The sequence below is a fragment of the Phascolarctos cinereus genome, unplaced genomic scaffold, assembly GCF_003287225.1.
Source record: "Phascolarctos cinereus isolate Bilbo 61053 unplaced genomic scaffold, phaCin_HiC Scaffold_5;HRSCAF=322, whole genome shotgun sequence".
NCBI lineage: Eukaryota > Metazoa > Chordata > Mammalia > Diprotodontia > Phascolarctidae > Phascolarctos > Phascolarctos cinereus.
The window spans coordinates 91,344,009-91,365,155 of record NW_027555958.1 but is presented as its reverse complement, the minus strand read 5'-3'; the positions used below and the strand labels follow the sequence as shown (position 1 = coordinate 91,365,155).

Genomic DNA, 21,147 nt, shown 5'->3' with positions numbered 1-21,147 from the left:
ATCTCCTAAAGACATTTAGAGCTGCAGATTCCACAAAGCCATATCAGTCATTAGAAAATGGCAATTCTTAACATATGTGTCCCAGGACATGATTTTTGAGGAGTTAGCACCCCAACATGACTGTCAATCCATTCAATTTGGTTCAAGAAACATCTATTAAGCTCCTACCATGTGCCAGGGACTATGCCAAACCAAGAGAAAAATCCATCCCAGACTTCTAACACCTTACCCATCTAAAGAGCCTAGTGTCCATCCTGTCAACCTCTAATACAGGTTAAATAATATTCATGCTTAATAGATAAGTTTTAAAATCATGTACGATATAAATGCTTTTATTCAACAACTTTCCCAAGATTAGTGTTACACATCCTTTCCTTCATCTCATTCTCTGCATTTTAAACTTACTCTAGCAGTCTACCTTTTCTCCCAGAAGGATCTGCCTACCTGCAGGGAAGCATGAGATTGACTGTTGCCTCTCAGCTAAATTCAGAAGACAGAGGATCTCATAGGTTGAACGTTACTGAGACCTTCTCTTTCTCATCTAAAAGTTGGTGAGTATGTTGTGAGAGTGTGGGGTTAGGAGAGGAAAATCTCCACTTTGGTTACTGAAGTTTGAAAAGAAAAAAGAAAGCTGATTTGGCAGATTGATGATAAGCATAGGCTGAAACAAAGCAGATGTAGACCTTGAGGACCCATTAACTACCCTACTATTCCCATCCCACCCTTATCATCATGGCACAGCTCACCTTCCATCTTTTCCTGATGTTAACCTTCTTTGTTACCTTTACTCATTATTTTGCCACTATTATTAATTTATTTTACTTTATTAATTTTAATTCATGTTGGTTTATTATTAAACTTTAATCAATTATTAATAATTAATTAAATTAATTTGCATTTCTTTCCAGTTGCTACCCAATCCAAGTTTCTTTTGAGATGGCTTATAGAACTGGTCTACTCTGGAGCTTTTAATCTATTTCTGAGCCACCCTAACCTTAATTGTTACATGGCTGTATTAGTGACTTAAAGCCTTATCTTTCACTAGGTCTGAATATCCAATTTCAAATAATGATACTATGCCAGGGAGATGGAAGTAGCACATGTCCTTCTAGAACTTGAGATGTTAGAATTATAAATGACCTCAGAGGCCATCTCATCCAACCAATCCCTACCTGAATATCCAAATAAGTAGTCACCTAACCTCTACCTGAAGATCTCATTTTTCATTCTTCTTAATTTGAGACACCCCCAGCAATGAATGACTGAATGGATGACTGACTATATATGAATCTTGAGATAAAACCTTAAGACTTTGATAAAAGGTATTACCTCTAGGATCACATAAACTCTATGGTTTGACATTTAGACATGATCACAACCTGAACCTTTCCTATTTGTTCAGTCTTCTTTACATAGTAATCTCTTCCACGTATTCATGGTGCTGTACTAATAGCTTATTTGCTCATTGTCCCATCCAATGTTCCATCTGCCACATACCTGGAATATTCTCCCTCTTAACCTCTGAGTCTTAGAATCCTGGCTTAATCACCAATTAAGACTCAGCTTAATCCTGCAGAAGGCCCTTTCCCAATCTGAGCTGCTAATGCCTTCCCCTGTACTATTTCATCTGCTCTGTAGCTATCTTCTAAGTACAGATTTATGTATGTCCTCTCCAATTAGAATGTAAGTTTCTTGAGGGCATGGATTGTCTTTGGTGTTTTTTGTTTTTGTTTTTTGTCTCTCCAGCACTTAGCATAGTGCCTGGCACATAGCAAGCAGCTTAATTGATTGATTTAATTACAGAAAGTTTAAAGAAAACCATATGCTACAATGTCCACATTGTGTTCCAGGCTAAGATCCCAGAGAGTCCCAGAAAGTTTAGCTAGCAATTTTGTAGATCAGGACACTTTGTAAAATAACTATAAATCTCTTAAGAAAGTGAGTTAAGACTTCATGAAGTTCTCTAGACAGTCAAAAAGGCAACAGGACTAAAAGGAGAGACAGGATTTATTATTCACCATTAAGAATGTATTGAAAATATCCAACCTAATATACTCTGCGAAGATACTGAGAAGATACCACAAAAGAACCAGTTTCAGAGTTTATATTCCAGATAAATAAGAATCAACTCTAGAATGTCTTCTTCTTTTGAATTTTGGGGTTGACTTTGGCCCTTTCCAAGTGATATCACGTGTTCAGCTTGTCTATTTTCTCACTTTCTCAAGGCTGTTGTACTCTAGAACGAATTTGAATTCATGGGGTAACATAAGACTATCTATTTTAGCAGCAAAAAATATTTTCATGGAGTAAACCCAAGGTGAGAATGTATTGTTACTGAAACAAGTGCATTTTTAAAACTAAATAATAGATTTTTTTATTTTTGCAAAATTGTAAAATACTTGTACATCAGCTAAATGCAGATGTAAAATGTTCATTCCAATTCATTTGGAAGAGCTGTTTTCATGCTCTAGAAAAATGACACTGAAGGGCAAAAAAACCCATTTTAATTAAAAAAATATTTTTAAAGAAGGATAAATGTGAAGATAAATTCTGGTATTTAAAAAGATGCGCGCTTTTAAAGAATTTTTTCTTTTAGATTGGCTAAGGTAAGCAGTATCTCGTGTGTGTGTGTGTGTGTGTGTGTGTGTGTGTGTGTGTGTGTGTGATGCACTGACATACGAATGTTTCAGCCTACTTTTCTAACCTGTGTTCAGATTGCTAGAACACACCTTCATTTCCCATAAATAGCTATTTGCTTATTCCTTATCTGACCTCTATTTGCTTTTCTTTCTTCTGGAAAGCTAGCAATATAAACAAGTGCTTGACTACAGTTTTTTAAAAAAAACATTTAAAAAATTTTCTATCTTCTCATTTATGTCAACCCCAGAACATCTATCCAAGCATCTTTTTTATAATGAAATACCGTGAGAAATTAGTTAGCTCATACAGAACACTGAAAAAGACAAACCATAAAGACTGTCTTTATGTCTGAATCTTTGTAAAATATTTCTAATTTACCTTTGAGGAATGCTCATGGTATGAGAAACAAGAAAACAGATTGTTCTAACAGTTCACTAAAATAAAACAAAAAACCCAGATTATATTGAGTAGTAAAATGGAAAGTCCAGCTAAGGAACCTCTGAGACAGAGTTGTTGCTATAGGGGGGTATTGAACCACTATCCCACTTTTTATATCTTCCTATCTGGACATCCAATTATACTATACACACACACGTACCATAATTATATGTCTTTGAGGTATCCTACAACTATGTCTAGGGTCCTATTTTTCCTTTATATGGACCTAATTTTAAAGAATATACTATAATGCTCAAAATGATATTTTAAATTTGTCTTAAAGAGAAACCTTTTCTGAAAATGTTCTAATTTAAATAAATTAAGAGCTATAATAATGGAATCTATTTATTGATCACTTCACCAAACTTTTTTTTGAATGCCAAATGACTGGTTTGGCTATGTTGTCTAACCTTCCTTTTTAAGGATACTGGAACCTGGAAAGTAATTCATTTTCCTCTCTACCCCACTTATCTCTAGTATTTTGACAATACTCATGGGGAAATTGCTATCATCACCTGATAAGTTCTCCAGTTTTCTGCCACCTTTTGGCCTGAAAATTCACTGGACCAAATGCTGAAAGAACCAATTTATACATAAAGTCATTTCAAGAATCATTTTTATATTAAGTCAAGCTAGAAGAGTATTCAAAGGTATTGTTGAGTCTTAACTGTTCAAGCACTCACAACATGCTTATTCTTTCCTAGAAAAAAAATTTTGAAATTACAAAAAAAAGGAAAACTTAGATGCTCTTAAAATTACACATTCCTTTAAAATAAATATTTTTCAAAGTCTTACCTGATTTAAGAAATAAAAGAAAGAGAAAGACTATTTTCCCATATTCCATTTTGGGGTTGACTGGCAGGATCCAGAAGACTGTGTGTCCCAAAGCCCCAAGCTTTATTGACTCATACAAGAGAAAAGGACCATCAACAAAAAAACAGTCAAATTAAGTTAATTATTCTCCCAGAGACCCTTGCCATTCTGCTCCAAGTGTTCAAACATTACCTTCCATGGAAGATCTTACAAAATGTTTGATGCCAGTATTTGTTTTAGATGCTAGGAAGTGATGAAAATAGTCCTTTTCCCCATGTCCCATTCTCATTGCCTTTTCTAAATGCTTACCCCCATCTCTTTATCTCCCCATATAGTCCATATGCTTGTTTTCTTCCTTTATTCCTTTTCCAGTTCATTAAAAGAAAGTGAGAAACAAACTGGCTCTGAAATATCTAGGCCTTCTGTTACTAATCTCAGGCTTGACACATTCTCGTTAAACCTTCAAAGTCCTACCAAACAGTAAGAATTACTCTTTGACTCAGAATTGGATTTTTTGTTGTGTGATTCTCTAAACAATTATTCCTGGTGGACTATAAGTATCATTCAATCAACAAACCTACTAATATGCAAGATGCTGTTTGGGCCTAGACTTTAACTCTTCAAGGAGCCATGATTTCATTCAGATAGGTATGTCTACTTCTAATTTAAATTACAATACTTCTTTTATAGACTACTTTAATGAACTATTGTAGTTTTAAAAAAATTATCTGTTGATCAACATTCTAATGACAAGAATAGCATGTACATGCATTAGCGTGCTTAACATATTTGCAGAATAAATACAAGATCAGTTTTTAGAAGGAGGACTGTAGTAGCTGAATCAGGAAAGGCTTCATGTACAAAATGGTACTTGAGTAGAGTTTTCAAGTAAACAAGGGGTCAGGAGGACCTGAGTTCAAATCCATCCTCAGACCAAACACTTGACACTTACTAGCTGTGTGACCCTGGGCAAGTCACTTAACCTCAACTACCTAAAAATTTTTTTTAAATTTTTAAAAAAAGGATTCAAGGGGTGGGTTCTAAAAAGGGGTGGGTTAGGTAAGGAAGGAATCCATCCTTAGCATGGAGGCAACCTCCATCCCATATAAACTATTAAAAGATAATGAAATATTTTTGGGACTTTGTTGGTCTAGAAGACTAAGACTGAAACCATTGGCATAGTTTCCAGGGAGTTATTGAGTTTCCTCAGACTTAACACATGAAAAATGCAGAAGCTATGTTCAAATGAATCAGTTATGTGTTAAGACTCTTTAATACAAGAACAGCATCTATATATTTTATGTAATGAATATGAACATTTTACTTCTTTAATCAGGTATTTTTTGCTTTTGTTTTAGGACTAGATGCTAAGAAAATCTAAGCTAGACACAACATAAGCTTGTGAATGTTTATTTATCTGGGATGCCTACCAAGCCTGTTCTGTCATCAGGAAAGGAAATATCCCAAACTCACCAACCAAAGGCCACCATGGGCCTAGGTAGGGGTGGTTGTAGACAGAATCTCTCTGGTGCAGCATTGTGCCCCAGGGTAGGGCAATTGTTATTGAAACTTAAAAGGGGCTCTGGAGTAAGTATGACATGAAGCTAAGATATTGTTCTAATCACATAGCTGTTGACTGTACTTTTTGTCTATAGCTTTGAAATCCCAGTAGTAAAACACTAATACCTAACTTTAACTGCGATGTTTGATGTGCAGTACCTCATTTGAGTCTCATAAGAATCCTGTAAAGCCACCTGGCATAGTTGATAGTTGGGCTGGACTCAGAGTAAGGAGCCCCTGGGTTCAAGTCCCACCTTTGTTATACACTGACTTTATAAACCTAGACAAATCATCTAACATTTCAGTGTTCCATTCAGCTCTCTTAGGATGTAAGCTGCAGGGTAATTGATGATCTGAATTGGTAAAGACAATTCTTCTTTGGGAGTTCTCTACCCCAGGGAAATCACAGGTTGGGACCAAAAACAATCCAGTCCTGTGATACAGGTAGAAATAGGTACTGGACCAATTTCCACTGGTGTAGGGAACTCCTGGATGAGGAGACTCCTACTTCCAATGAGGAGACTTCCCCTTACAATGAGGAAGCTCTCTTACCAATTCAGGCATTTTCACTGTAACTTCTAGTCTTTCAGAGTTGCCTAGAGCACCAAGAGGTTGTGACTTGCCCAGAGTCTCACAGGGAATATGTGTCAGAGGTGAGTGTTGGTCATGGGTCTTTCTCATTCCAAGTTCAGCTCTCTAATTACTATACTGCCTCTACAGCATACCTGGGAGAGGTACTGATTTTTGCCCATTTCTTCAGAGAAGGAAATTTGGTTCAGAAGTAGCTTGCTAATGTGTCAGGGGTAGTCATGAACACAGGTAGAGTATAGAATAACTGGACAGGACCCAAGAACTGAGTTCAGCCTCTGTCCCAAATATATATCAGCTTTGTTACCTTGGGCAAGTTACTTAAATTCTCAGTCTTAGTTTCCTCAACTACAAAATGGAGATGCTAATGGCACCATCAAGAGTTGTGAGGATCCATCACCCCTATCAGATTGGCCAACATGACAAAACAGGTAAACGATAAATGTTGGAGAAGAAGTGGGAAAATTGGAACACTAATGCCTTGTTGGTGGAATTGTGGACCTATCCAACCATTCTGGAGAGCAATTTGGAACTATGCCCAAAGTGCTATAAAAATGTGCATACCCTTTGACCCAGCAATAGCACTTCTAGGGCTGTATCCCAAAGAGATCACAAAAAATAGGAAAAGGACCTACATGTGCAAAAATATTTATAGCAGCTCTTTCTGTGATGGCAAAGAATTGGAAATTGAGGGGATGCCCATCAATTGGGGAATGGCTGAACAAGTGGTATATGAATGTAATGGAATATTATTGTGCTATAAGAAATGAAAAACCTGGAAAGACTTGTATGGACTGATGCTGAGTGAAGTGAGCAGAACCAGGAGAACGCTGTACACAGTAACAGCCATGTTGTATGAAGACTGACTTTGATAGACTTAGCTCTTTTCAGCAATGCAAGGATCTAATATACCTTCAAAAGTCTCGTGATGGAAAATGCTATCCACATCCAAAGAAAGAACTATGGAGTTTGAATGCAGATCGAAGCATACTATTTGCTCTTTTTTTTCTCTCTTCTGTTTTGTTTTGTTTCTTCTTTCTTGTGGTTTCTCCTATTAGTTCTAATTCTTCTTTACAACATGACTAATGTGAAAATTAAAATGAAATACAATAAAGAGTTGTAAGGATCAAATAACACTTATAAACAAAGGAGTGCTGGAGCTAGCTTGTGTCAACTCAGAAATGCCAGTTGTTGAATTTTCAATGTAAATGTGTACACCCGAGAAATTGGCAAACACTACACATTAGTATTTGATTTATTGTTTTGTTGATTGTCTAGACTTAAGAAAGTGATAGAGAAAATGTTAATAATGCAAACCAAACTTAAAAGTATGCCATTTGTGTTGTTGTTTAGTCATTTCCATCATGTCCAACTCTTTGTGACCCCATTTGGGATTTTCTTGGCAAAGATAATGGAGTGATTCACCATTTCCTTCTCCAACTCATTTTACAAATGAGGAAACTAAGGCAAGCAGAGTTAAGTTACTTGCCCAGGGACGCACAGTTAGTAAGTGTCTCAGGCCAGATTTGAACACAGAAAGATGAGTCTTTATGACTTCAGGGCCAAGAGCACTTAAAAGTAATCTCTCTCTTTCTTTTTTTTTTTTTAATAAACTGCTGTTAAACATTTTTCAGCACTCCTGTGCCTGTAAAGCACTTTCTAGATTTCAGAACTTTAGAGAAATGAAAACTAGTATTGTTATCTTTATTACCAATAATAATAACCAGCCATTCTGCATCTCAAAGCTACTTTGTTGGTGGTTATGGAGATCACTCACTCTGAGCAGTTAATTCCAGACTTGACAGAAAGGAAACCATTCAGAAAGTAGAGATGAAAGAAGACATGATGCCTCCATACCACTGTCAGACCAAAATTGTGGCTTTATCTACAGGTCTTCTACAAAGTCTGGAATGCTGAACACCATGATTCAGTTTTTTTTTAAGTATTTATTAAGTGCCTGCTGTGGTCTCTATAATATGCTGGGCACTAGAGTGAAGTGGGAAGAACATACAAAAAAAGCATAAATTATGGCCCTTTTCCTCAGAGAAAAGGGAATTGGACTAGATTTCTAAGGTTCCTTCCAGTTCTAAATCCTTTGTTTCTATGGCAGAAGAATGGGAGGTGAGAGGAATAAAGGGAGTGTAAGACAAGGTCAGCCTGTTTCAAGATTTTGCCTAGCATAGGTCATATAGAACATTATTTTGAGATAGCTAAAGGGAAATTTTTCTGTATTCAGTTTACACGCATAGGAAAAGCCCTGAGCGTGAACACAAGGAGAGAGAATGTATATCCCAGGGAGAATTCATTCTCTTGCCCCATCTCTACCACACTATTTTGGACAAACATCCTTCCTAGGCTTCATGTCAGGTCAAAAAATTGAGTAATGTCACCTTGTGTGACCAGTAGATATATACACTCTTCGTCTGATTACCAGTAAACTATCCAATGCCCTCCATTTTGTGGCTCTCTCACATTCTCCACCTTCCCTGTATAAGGAATATCAAAGTTTCAATCTCTGTCTTTTGGGATCCCACCTACCAATAGTGACTGCTGCCATAATTCTGATTGGTGCATAAAATCATAGACTTTTAGAGTTGAAAACGACCTCAAAGGTTATTTAGTCCAACCTTTTCTTGGATCAAAATACTTTCAAATGAAAGAAGGTAAAATAAATAAATGAAAAATGAGAACATGATACAAAGCTTCACTTCTTGGCTTGCTATGAGCAGACTGCTGTGTTCTTCTGTCTTTGGCTTTGTGTCTACAAATTGGTTTTAAATAGTTTATTAGGACACATTATTCTAGACCCTAAATTTAGAAAAATTACTTTAATCAGAGAGTCATTCCCACTCTTTGAAGAAAATGTTATGCAGAAAGAAAGAAGAAAAGAAGGAAAGAAGGAAAAAAAGAAGGAAGGAGGGAAGGAGGGAGAGAGAGAAAGAAGGGAGAAAGGAAAGAAAGAAGGAAAGAGAAAAAAGAAGGAAAGAAAGGGAGAAAGAAAGAAAGACAAAAAGAAAGAGAGATAGATTAGAACTCTTTCTCATTCTGAAATGTTGCTGCTCCATTTCTTTTTGTTAACTTTTGTTCAACATCCTCTGAGGCCCTGTGATAGTATGTTTATCGGCCTTTATCTCAGATTAAGAAGATAGCAGGATTGCTAAATTAGTATAATGGTTAAAGTTTAATCAGCTAGAGAGCAATTTCTAAGTAAAAGTTAACTGATGAATTCAATTTTTGAAAATAATGCTTTTTAAATTGAGTTGGATTGAGGAAAGCACATTTGTTTTCTAAGATCTAGTGGGTTTCACTGAATTGATCGCTTTTCATCAGGTTCACAAAACATTTAAGATTTATAATTATATTAAGGAGAGAATGGCTTCTTAAATAACCAACAAAGATTTATTCAGCTCACACTATGTGGAAGGCACTGTATAATGAGACACAGTATAGCCTTAGGAAAAATCACCTAACATATTGAGCCTTCAGTTTTCTCCTCTATAAAATGGGGTGGGGATAAGAGGGAGGTATATGTTATCCAAGTAGTTCTCCAACTCTATAGTTCTATTACTCTATTAAGACATGACCCCAACCCTCAAGCAGTTTATTAGGTGATAAGACAAGATGTATAGAAAATTCTGTTGACTTTTATTTTGGTGGAGTCAAACAATAAAATGTGTGTAAAATGTTTTCTTGACTTTAAGTTTTTCAGTTGTTGTTCAGTCATTTCAGTCATATCCAATTTTTCATGACACCACTGGAGATTTTCTTGGCAAAGATACTTGGGTGGTTTGCCATTTCCTTCTCCAGCTCATTTGGCAGATGAGGAAACTGAGGCAAGTGGGGTTAAGTGACTTGCCCAGGGTCACAGAGCTAGCTAGTGTCTGAGGTCAGATTTGAACTGAGGTCTTCCTGACTCCAGGCCTGACACTCTATCTGCAGTGCCAAAGCACTATATAAATGTCTATTTTCATTGTCATTGTTTTTAAAGATTCATCACCGATGTTATAATAATAGTAATAATATCTGTAATAGTGAGAGACCTAGTGTGATAAACATACATGTGTGTGTATGTATGTGTATATATCTATATGTTTGTATGTTTGTGTGTGTGTATATACACATGCACACACACTCATATATACACATGAAATAAGGTGATTTGGGTGGGAGTAGTACAAGTAGCTAAGGAAAGTAGGCACCACCTACCAACTTAAGAGTACTTAGGTTCCCTGAAGAAGAGTTTTCAGATTGGTTTGAATTTAATTAAGATTGGAAGGAAGAAAGAAAGATACCAAAGGAAATGAGCATGAGAACATTGAATCAGGATTTTCTTGCTTTTCTTTTTGTGTGCAGTTACTATAAAAGATATCACAAATTGGAAAGGAGTCACAAAAAGAAACCTGAAGAACAGCTGATAAGTCAAAGGAATCCCAAGGTCCTTTATGGTCATTTGAAGGTATCGCCATATTTCTTAGGCAGAGTGAGAAAAGGGTATCCCTTAATTTTTTAGGAATATTCGCCTTAGATCAACTATCCCAAAAGCCTGGGTTTAAAATGGGAGGGGACAAATCATCTCCCTACCATAGTCAGTAGCTAATTGAACTTAAGAGAATTATAACATTTTCTGACAAGGATGAAGAAGGAAGGTAGCAAAGGGCAGGCTACTGATTTAGACTTTACTCAGGACGAACCAGGGTCTTGATTCGACTCTTCTTCTTGGATAGCATGATCTTCTTCTCAGGTACGTTCGCATCATCAAGAAAGAAAAACAAAACTACATAAGTCCAGTGTTAATTGACCTACTTTATGCAGCCCTACTCTCAAGAACTCAGAAAGCCAAAACAAGACTACACCTCCAAATTTCTGAGAAGCTATCCATTTTCCCAGGCTGTAAATATAATTAATAGTCTTTGACTTATGGCTTGTCCTACCACAGCATTAGCATGTGCAGTAAGAACTTTTATATTTGCTGCATGGTGAATCAAAGATCGATCTGAAGTTTCATTTGGTGCTATAGGATAATAATTAGTTTAACCAAAGCCTCAAACACAGCCAAAGGTGTCAGCAACAGAAATCTAAAAGCAGTTCCAGAAAATATGAACAAAGCAAAAAGTTCAGAAAAGGACACAAACAAGACAGAGGTGACACACTCTGGGCCTGGAATCAGGAAGACCTGAATTCACATCTAGCTTTGGACACTTAGTAGCTGTGCAGCCTTGGGCAAATTATTTAATTTCTGTATGCCTCAGTTTCCTCAATTGTAAAATCGGGATAATAATGGCTGTTACCTCACAGGGTTTTTGAGAGGATCAAAGGAGATATTTGTAAAGTGCTTAACACGGTACCTGGCACACATAGTGGTAAATAAATGCATGTTCCCCTTTCTTTCTACCTATTCTGTTAAATTTGATATATAATTTTTTTAAATTCAAACTGTATGTAAGCAAAAGTTCATGGTTTCACAGTAATCGTCTTTCCCGTTCTTAATATTAGATTACCAGAATATTTGCATTTGTTCATAACTGAGGATAGGAGTAGGAACTATTTGGCAGAGGGAATTCCCTCAATGAGAAAACTCATTCTACCAATGCAGATCCACACTTCCTCTGAAGCTGATATTCTTAGAGAGCTTTTGAGAGTATTGAGAGGTTAAATTAGTTGTCCAGGGTCATGCAACCAGCAGGTGTCAGAAGCAGTTCTTGAACCCAGCTCTTACTATCCTTACAGTCAGCTTTCTCTCCATTCTATTACACTGCCTCTCATACTTATAATAAAATAGAAAATTAAAAAAACAAACCAAAGTTGTTACTTCAGCCATTCAGTGAAAAAATGATATGCTGACAAGTTGACAGAAGACAGAACCAAGAAAGCCAGCATGTTCTTTGGGATGCTGACAAGAAGAGCATACCATTGGGACTGAATGACTTCAGTGGACAGTGAAACTAGGTTGACCTATGCTTTTTGCACTTTTCCATAAGGGAGCAGTAATGGCCTATTAGGTAGCTCAATGGAGAGAGTGCCAGGTGTGGAGTTAGGAAGACCTGCGTTCAAATTGGCTTCAAACACTTACTAGCTCTGTGACCCTGGGCAGATCACTTAATCCTGTTTGCCTCTGTTTCCTCAACTACAAAAGGAGCGAGAGAAGGAAATAGCAAGCCACTCCAGTATCTTTGCCGAGAAAACTCCAAATGGAGTCACAGAGTCAGACAAAACGGAAACTCTTGAATTGCAACAACAATGGCCTATAATCTTCATCACTTTCCACGGGCACAAACCCTGTGCTACCATCGCTGGAAACCCAGCGTAATAATTTGTCCAGCCAGTGGAGCAGAGATAATTCAACCAGCCATTGAACACCACAACCTAACCAAACTAAAGAGTTACAGAGCAAGGGTTATGTTCTGCTTGGTGGCCTTGAGACTTGGACTTGCCAGACACCAGGCACACACAGTCTTCTTGAGCAATCTCCTCAGCCCTCCCTATGGAAATTTAAAACTACTGAATGCTTGATGATTAACTAAGCAAGTCCTGAAAGCCAAGAGACCAGCATAAAATCTATATCTGCTGTATCCCAGTTCCCCTGGACATTTGTGGATGAGAGATGACAGCAGGATGTAGGGAAAGAGGTGTCGTTTGCCAGACAGAACAGGCAGAAGACATGACGCAACACCACCGTGAGACGTGGCTGTGGGATGCTGAGAAGAGTGTTGGACAGACCAGCCTGGCATGTGACAGTCAAAGAAGAAAGGGCACCTTTTCTTTCCGCAAAATCTTGGGGACAGTCTCTGAAAGGAAGAGTCATTGTCACAAAGCAAAGAGATTTCGGGGCTATCAACAGAAGCTCCAGCTACAGACTGGAGGAGGCAGTTTCCAAGGATAGGTTTTGCCAACTTTGTTATATGACCCATGGTGTGAGACAGCATGGTTAAACCCTGCTGGACTTGGAGTTAGGAAGGCCTCAGTGGGAATTCCAACCCAGCCACTTGGTAGTAGGGTGGATGAGCAAGTCATTTCATTTCCATATTTCTTCAGTTTCCTCATCTGAAAAATGAAAGATGTAGGCTCAGCGACCTCTAAGGTCCCTTCCAGCTCTAAATCTTTGATTCTATGATCCTATATGGTATCTTTTATTGTTCAATTCAAGAACATAAGCTCTCTGCAAGTAGAGATTATTTCATTCTTTGTACTTGTATCCCCACTACCCAGTCCAACAATATCTGTCTGTTGATTTAATTTGACAAATATTTCCTAAGTGCCCACTATGTACAAGGCTCTGAAGCCGTCCCTGCTTTCAAAGAGTTTACATTCTACCTGGAGGATACAACATGTACAATGCTAAGTAACAAATGTAGCTAAGTATATATGTTATAAGAGGGAAAGAGCTCTAACATCTACGTGGGTTGGGAAAGGCTTCTCTCAGAACCTGACCTGAGCCTTGAAGGAAACTAGAGATTCCCAGAAGCAAAGATGAACAGGAAGTGGATCCCAGGCACTGGGGATGGACTGTGAAAAGGCATATGGGCAAAGAGATTGGTGTTGTATCTAGGGAGCAGCTAGCAGGCTGGTTTAACTGGACTAGAAAATGCAGAAAGTGGAATAATGCAAAACACTCTGGAAAGTTAAGGCTCCTATGTAGGAGGCTTTGTCAAGGAGGCTTTAAATGTCAGGTTGAGGATTTTTTCCATTTCCTCCTAAAGACAATGGAGGTAAGCCCCCAACAGACTGACTGTAAGCTCTCTGAGGACAGGGTCTATGTCATGTAATTTTTTTCCAATTTATCACCCCACTGCCTAGTTACAACATTAGGCACATAGTAGGTGTCAATAAATATTTGTTGAATGTCATTTTTTTCATCCCCATTCATATGCTATGCATTCAACATTATGTTTAAATACAAAGGTAAAAAAAAATTCTATTAAGAGAATTGCCTGGTTATAATGTTGTATTCTTATTTGGATATATTTTCATAGTCTCGTTTTGCACAGCATGAATAGTGTGAATAACTTTCCCTTACCGTAGCCTGTAAATAATGAAGAAGGAAGTAGGAGAGGAAGACAGGGAGATAGAGAGGAAACAGGAGAAAGAGAGGGAGAGGGAAAGGGAATTGGAGAGGGAGTGAAAGAGGGAAAGGGAGAGAGAGATGAAGAGGGAAAGAGAGAGGAAGAAGAAGAGGGAAAGGAAAACAAAGAGGAAAAGAAAGACCCAACTCTGGCTGTTGTTTAGTGAGAGACAATTTCTTAAACCCAGAGTGGGGCAAAGAGTGTTGGATGTGAAGCAAAAAAGAACTAGGTTCGGATCTTCACTTTCTCACTTGTTGCCTATGTAATGTTGGGCAAGTTATTTAACTTCTCTGGGCCTCAGTTTTCTTATCTGTAAAACAAGGGATTTTGAGGTCCCTTCTAACCTGACAGTTGTTCTATCTATGTAGTGGCATTTGTGCCTTCAGGCAAATAGTCTCTCTCAAGCGCAAAAACAATTGAGATGAACCCGAAATTCCAGGGTTTTGATAAAGAAAACCATCCCTAAACGTAATTGCAACCCTTTACATGGAGGTCATACCAATGAGGTCCAAAAGGGGGCAGCAAGTCACTCCCTCTTCTGAAGCTATGCCTTGGTGTCTATACCACTCACGGCAGTCCTGCCTTTCCATAACTGTTCAGACCTGCCACAGTTTATCTTGTGCCTGGCTTCTGTAAGCAGGTTGGTTAGCTTTCCCCAAAATCCAAAACAAAGAGGCAAACAAAGCCAAGAAAATAACCACCAAAACAATTAGAAAGGGCTGGGTGGGGACTGGCCACTGGGGCAAGTTGCCAGAGGCTATTTAAAAATCATGCTTTTGACAGAGAGGCGGAAGCTCCTCTGGAAAAATGGGTAATTCAGGCCAAGGGAGCAGCTGCCCGCATTCCTGCAAAGTCACAGGAACTCTGCAACGACCTTTCAGTCAGAGCACGAGCCACTGAACCTAATACTTCCCTTGGTTTCCTGATGTGGAAGCCAGGGCCTTGATGTTGGGCTCACCTGCTCTCTGTTATTCCCTGGGAATCATCCCACCCTGCCTTGGAGAACAGATGAAAAGAAAGAGGCAGGGGAAGGAGCCCAAGGTAGGGAAGATGCTGCTCTGCTGTTGCTAGGCTCCCACCACTCTGTCTTGTGTTCAACATGTTTCTTGTTTATTCTCTATTTATCTTTCTTTCTCTTTGATTACATTACAGACTAATTGTTAACATTTGCCTAAATGTGCACTTGATGGATAAAGCATCTCAATTTGTCTCTAAATTAGCAAAGCCAGCTGGCTGATTCAGTCACACAGATTAATCAATTGAAAGGAGGAAGGAAAAGAGGAAGAAGTTATTTGGGCATTTGTAGGTAAACTAGGTGGTTGCATGATTGATTTTTCACCTTTCTACTGGTAGTGTTGATGGCGGTTGCTGTTGTTTGTCCTTCGTTGTCTAAGGGGACCATGACATCAGGAAGATGATGCCATGATTTGCAAGTGGATGAGATTTAAATGAAGGAGGCTGTGTAAAGTCACCAGCCTAATTTTCCTCCCCAGAGCCATCTGGGTCCAGTGGCAAGCTATAGATCAGGATGACTGGAGATAGCCCCCAGAGTTGATGGTCGAGATAGGCTTGATGGTACCAAAAATGTATTAGCAAGTTACTGAATGGCAGGTTAGGTTATATTTTGGAGGGCTGTGTATTCTCCCCAGAAGATATCTCCAGGGCTTTTTTTACCCTCTCATATATCATACCAGTATAGAACACTGACATCTTTTTGGACAAGTTCTACATGGAGCCTTATTAGAACTGCAGTAGGTGGTGATTAGCAGACCAGGAGAATAAAGATAGGGAATGGACCTGTGATTTCATTGGCATAAGAAACTCCCTCTATCAATGCAGGTCAACCCCTTCTTTGCAAATTAGAGAATTAATTACCTATGCTATGGTGTCAAACTCAATGGAAATGGATTCCTGCCAGTTGTACATTGACATAGAAAACCACAAATTAATGTCTGCTGGGTTGTATTTTTATTTATTTTGTTAAACATTTCTCAATTACATTTTCATTTTGGTTAGGCTCCCAGGGAATGTTGTGGGCCACTTGTGGTCCCTGCTTTTGATACCTCTGGCCTAGAGTATTGAGAGGTTAAATGACTCCCTAGGACCACACTGAAGCAGGATTTGAATTCAGGTCTTCCTGGCTCCAAGAACAGCTCTCTATCCACTATGAGTAAGGAGATTCAATATAAATGCTTTTACTGACTTAAATTCAGGAAAACTGAAATTTGTAATGATAATCGTGACTGACCTTTACATAGCGCTTTAAAGTCTGCAAAGTGCTTTATATTCATTACATCTTTTGAGCCTCACAATGAACCCATGAGAGTAGGAGGCCATAGATATTATGCCCATTTTACAGGTGAAGAAACTGAGGTTCACAGAAGTTGTGACATGCCCATTTGTTTATGTACTAGAGGTTTCCCTAAAAAAGCTCTAAATACAACAAATTTTATAAATGAAAGATGGTTACAATCCACTAGAATTTATATAAAAGAATCCTGGAAAAACTTTTTATTACTTAAATAAATAAATGTTTGACTCTGGTTACTCACATATTCAGATTGGTTTAAAGTAAGTCATACCCATCGAAAAGATTGGCTTTCGACTAAGGTTCAAAAGCCTGCAAAAGTCATGAGAGCTCTATACTATCAATGGAGAACTAATAAGAAGGCATGCATTTAGCTGACTCTAGGACCATACTCCTGTCATTGATACACACTGATTAATTAAATACCCCTTCCATAGCTAGCCAACTTAGTTCTTCACTGTATAAGCCCAGAAATATTCCTATTTCTTCTTGAGTTCTCCTCTATTTACTTACAGGAAAATATTACAGATTTAGAGGTAGAAAATACCTCCAAGGTCATCTAATATTTAATCACCCTTCTTTTTTACAGATGGATGAGCTGAGGCCTGGAGAAGTTATATAACATACCCAAATTTATATGTTGTAAATAGCAAAGCCAGGTTTGAAACCAGATTTTCTGACTCCAAATCCAGCAGGTTTTCCTATGCATAACAATAAGAACAATTTATTCTTGCACTGAATAGTCTATTTGTGTGAAATTTCTTACCCACAGACACCATTACTATTCTAAAGTAAAAATGGAACCAGTAAACATTGTTAATAGAGGAATATTCAACAATAATAGACCTATTTATTTTTGTATTTTTAAAGATCTGTGATTTTTACAAGTGTGGATCCTCTCTGCATTAATATGGATGGCAAATTCCTTGACACCATAGTAGATGGCTTCATGAGTCACTTTAGCCAAAAATAACAAATCTTCCGGCGATGAGCCTCTCTGAACTTAGCTAGGATAACAGTTTGTCACTTGGCTGAGACTCAGAGCCTTTCCAGGTTGTTAGGATTTGCCAACGCTTGGCCTTTGCTGACACACATAGCCTTCAAGAATCCAGAGCCATGTCTCTGACATGCTGTGGTGAGCCATTAAAATAGGAAAATGTATAGGGCATTACAGAGCTGAAAGATATAAAATACCTTTTTTTTTTTACATTGGCCATCTTTTGTTTTTAATTTTTAATTAGGCACATGGCCTGGAATTAAACAATAGCGACGTGTTGTCTTTCTTCACAAAATGTCTCACTGTCTATTTTTCCTCCCATGTTACTTCTGATACTTTAGAATTTTATTGCAGGAAAAGACAGAAGAATACACATTTTTTAAAAATTAGGTGAATACAAACTGATACAGGGTATCCCAAAAGTCTTTGTGAAATTTTAAGCTACTGAAGCTTTGGTGGCTAATTGCAACTGCCAAATGGAATTATCTTCCTTCACTGTGATGGGGTGTATAAACAGGAACAGTTAGCCATTTTTGCAGCAACAGTAAGAAGTACAAACTATACTTGGGATGAGTGGCATTAAGGGGTGAGAGGGACAGAGGAGGCATGGTCTGGCTGGGGAAGAATTCGCTTGGTGTGGGAAGGGTCAAAGGGAGAACATATAAAATCTGGTAGTTTCTTACTTAAATGAATTATTCTTATTAAGCTTAGTTTCTATTCTACTAAACAACTTATACTAAATTTTTGCTCCCTGGTTAAAGACCTCCTTTTCCTTCCCAAGTTAAAATCCTGGGAGCTTGTAATGAATGTAAAACGAGAAAGATTAATCCAAAAGGAAATCTGTGAACCACATTTTAAATATATATAAATATATATGTATATATATTTACTCTTATTCAATAATAATATTCTCTCTAATGCTTTTGATCCAAATTGGTATATTAGTATTTGTTTTTCATAACAAAAGATAGATGTTTTTTTTTCACTCCACCTTCTAGGGCTGGCTATAATTTATTTGAGGTTATTTAAAAATCACTAATGGTAATTGAGCTATAGGCACTTTTTTGTTTGTTTTGTTTTGACTGTAGGATTACTTTGTAGTGATGGACCATTAATACTTTCTTAAAGGAGGAACAATGAGGCATTGTTGAGTGAGCAGCTTTGTGGTACTTTAAGAAAATCCCATATAAGAAAACATGTAGTCAAGAAGCACAAATGAAGCTGGATTTATCTTGCAAAGACTTTGGAGCTACCACAAGGCTCCTCTAAACTTAACCTAAGATCTAGGAACTTGTTTTTAAATATTTTGTTATTTAAAATATTTTGATAACTGCATTTCGACATAATTGGTTTCCTTTGTAATCCTATGCATTTTATATTATGTATGTAAAACATTATTCTGAAAAAGTCTATAAACTTCATCAGTTTGATAAAAGAATCCATGACACAAAAAGGTAAAGAACCCTCTTCTATAGAGCTGAACATATTATACAATTTATAAAAATATGTACATGTATAGGGATCCCCAGTTCTGAGGCATTAGATCATAGACCTGCACTAAAATTTTTAGGACACCCTGTATTTTAGAAACACATATCTATTCTATAAAACAAGATATACCTTCACTTTAAACTATGTATATATGAAGCAGTGCATCAAAGTAAAAAATGTGATAGCATGTTGTAAACTACTTTTAATCAGACTTGTCAACTTTTGCACATATTTGCATAATGCTCTCCATAGCCTTAACAAACCATTCAGTCAATTAGAGAATGATGCCAATGGGGGCCAAGGTTATGGCCTGCTTGGTCCAGTTAGTTGTGCTGTATCTCATGGTCATAGACTGTACCCTTAAACATTAAAGCCAGTTTGAAAATGCATTGTCGTGGTGACAAAATGGAATGTGTCAGTACTGGGGACCTCAAAGCCCTGGAATCCATAGTTAAAGAATTAGTAGGAACCTTGCTACCACAGATGGTACCAAAGGTTCTAAAAAGGAAGTAACTGGAAAAATAACTAAATTAGGGAAGCTGGTAATAATGGTTAAGTGGACATGTGGATAGATAGCTGAAAAAGAGAAAGTAGGAGTCAGAGAGATGAATAAAATAAATCTTTTTTCCCCCAAATATCTACCTTCATTCTGAAACCTATCCCAAATGGTAGTTTTGTGAATTGTAGATATTATTCAGAACAATCATCCTTAAAGTAAAACACAGTATTGCAACCAATCAAGCAATTACTATGAGGATTTCATTTACTCATTCATTCAACATATGTTAAGTACCTCATACACCCCTGGGATGTATGGGGTGTTCAGAGAGGACTAACACCTCTGGTGTGAGGGCTTTTCATAGTTGCTTATCGGGGGCAACTAAGTGGTGCAGTGGATAGAGCACCGGCCCTGGATTCAGGAGGGCCTGAGTTCAAATATGGACTCAGACACATAACACTTAACCCTGGGCAAGTCACTTAACCCCATTGACTAACCAAAAAAAACAAACAAACATAGTTGCTTATCCACTTTTGGTGTCCATCTGTCACCTAACTCTCACCGATGTCTCCAAGAAGCTATAGCAGGGGGCCACACCCCAGTAAAACCATCTCAGCAGATAGGCTACACCAGGTTGAGGATAACTTACAGGCCTCAAACCCATTGGTGAGGTAGAGAGAAGTCTAGTCCAAGCATGTGAAGACATTCCCCTTGCCCCTCACCTCAATGGAATGGGCAGATGAGAACAATTTGTTCCAGTGGCCCCAAAGACAGCTGAAGCAGGCACTGTGGAGTGCTTAAAGTTTGGGGAGACATTGAAGATGCCAAGGTCATCCACTGCATCCCAGGCCGTCTTCAGTTGTCCTGACTTATGTCCTGCCACTGGACTTAGATGACTCTGGAAGAGAGAATCTGACAACTGTGCAACTCTGCCTCACTTAAATCCAATTTACATGAAAGTCAAGACAATACTTCATGATATCATTGAGCTTCTTCAAAAACAACAACATTAAGCACCTACAGTACTATGAAGCTAGGTTGTGTTACACACCAGAGATACAGAAACAAAAAGACAAAACAGTGTCTGCCTTCAAGAAGCTTACATTCTTTTGGGGAAAAACAGCAGTACTTCTTCAAATTATCTTAATTTTAAAATACCCGAAGGGTCCATGATTTTGCTGTTGTGTGGAATTCCCATTGTGAGAACTCTGACCAACAGCACAGATTATAACCATCTATGATTAAGTTGCCCGAGACACTTAGAGGTTAAGTGATTTGCTCAAAGTTTCACAACTAATAAATGTGGGGGCCATATTAGAATCTAAGTCTATCTGACTCCAAGCTCTATCCACTGTGTCAGCCTGCCTCCAATTTTAAAATAATGTTCAGAAATGTATGGGGAAAATGCTGAATATTTTATTTATAACACTTTTAAAAGAGGTTTTTGTCTTTTTTTCCCCTTGTATAACCTAATGAGCTGTGAATCAAACTTAAGATCTATCTTGATACTCTTTAATAGTGCTCCAGATTTGTCCCTAATTATTCACTCCATTGAAAGTTGTTGTGGAACAAAAAGTAGAAGAAACACAAAATGTCTTAGATCTGAGCTAAAACAGATCTCTATTCTTCCAGTGAATTAAAAGAAAGTGGTGCATTAAAGTTATGCAACTATAGAGAGGAAATGCCAGTGATTGATCAATAAAGCCAAGAGAGCACTGAGTGTTGGCAAGAGTGTTGGCTTCCACTCAGAAGG

At 37.8% G+C, this 21,147-nt stretch overlaps 1 protein-coding gene across 1 annotated transcript in view; it reads right to left on the bottom strand.

Annotated features, from left to right (window-relative positions):
- Window positions 1-3,987, bottom strand: part of PLG (plasminogen) — a 73,305-nt gene extending 69,318 nt beyond the window's left edge. The window contains 1 exon segment of the mRNA XM_020986743.2: window positions 3,874-3,987. Within this exon segment, the coding sequence (XP_020842402.1) occupies window positions 3,874-3,922 (49 nt within the window). The 5' untranslated portion in view covers window positions 3,923-3,987.
- Window positions 3,988-21,147: the final 17,160 nt, after the last annotated feature.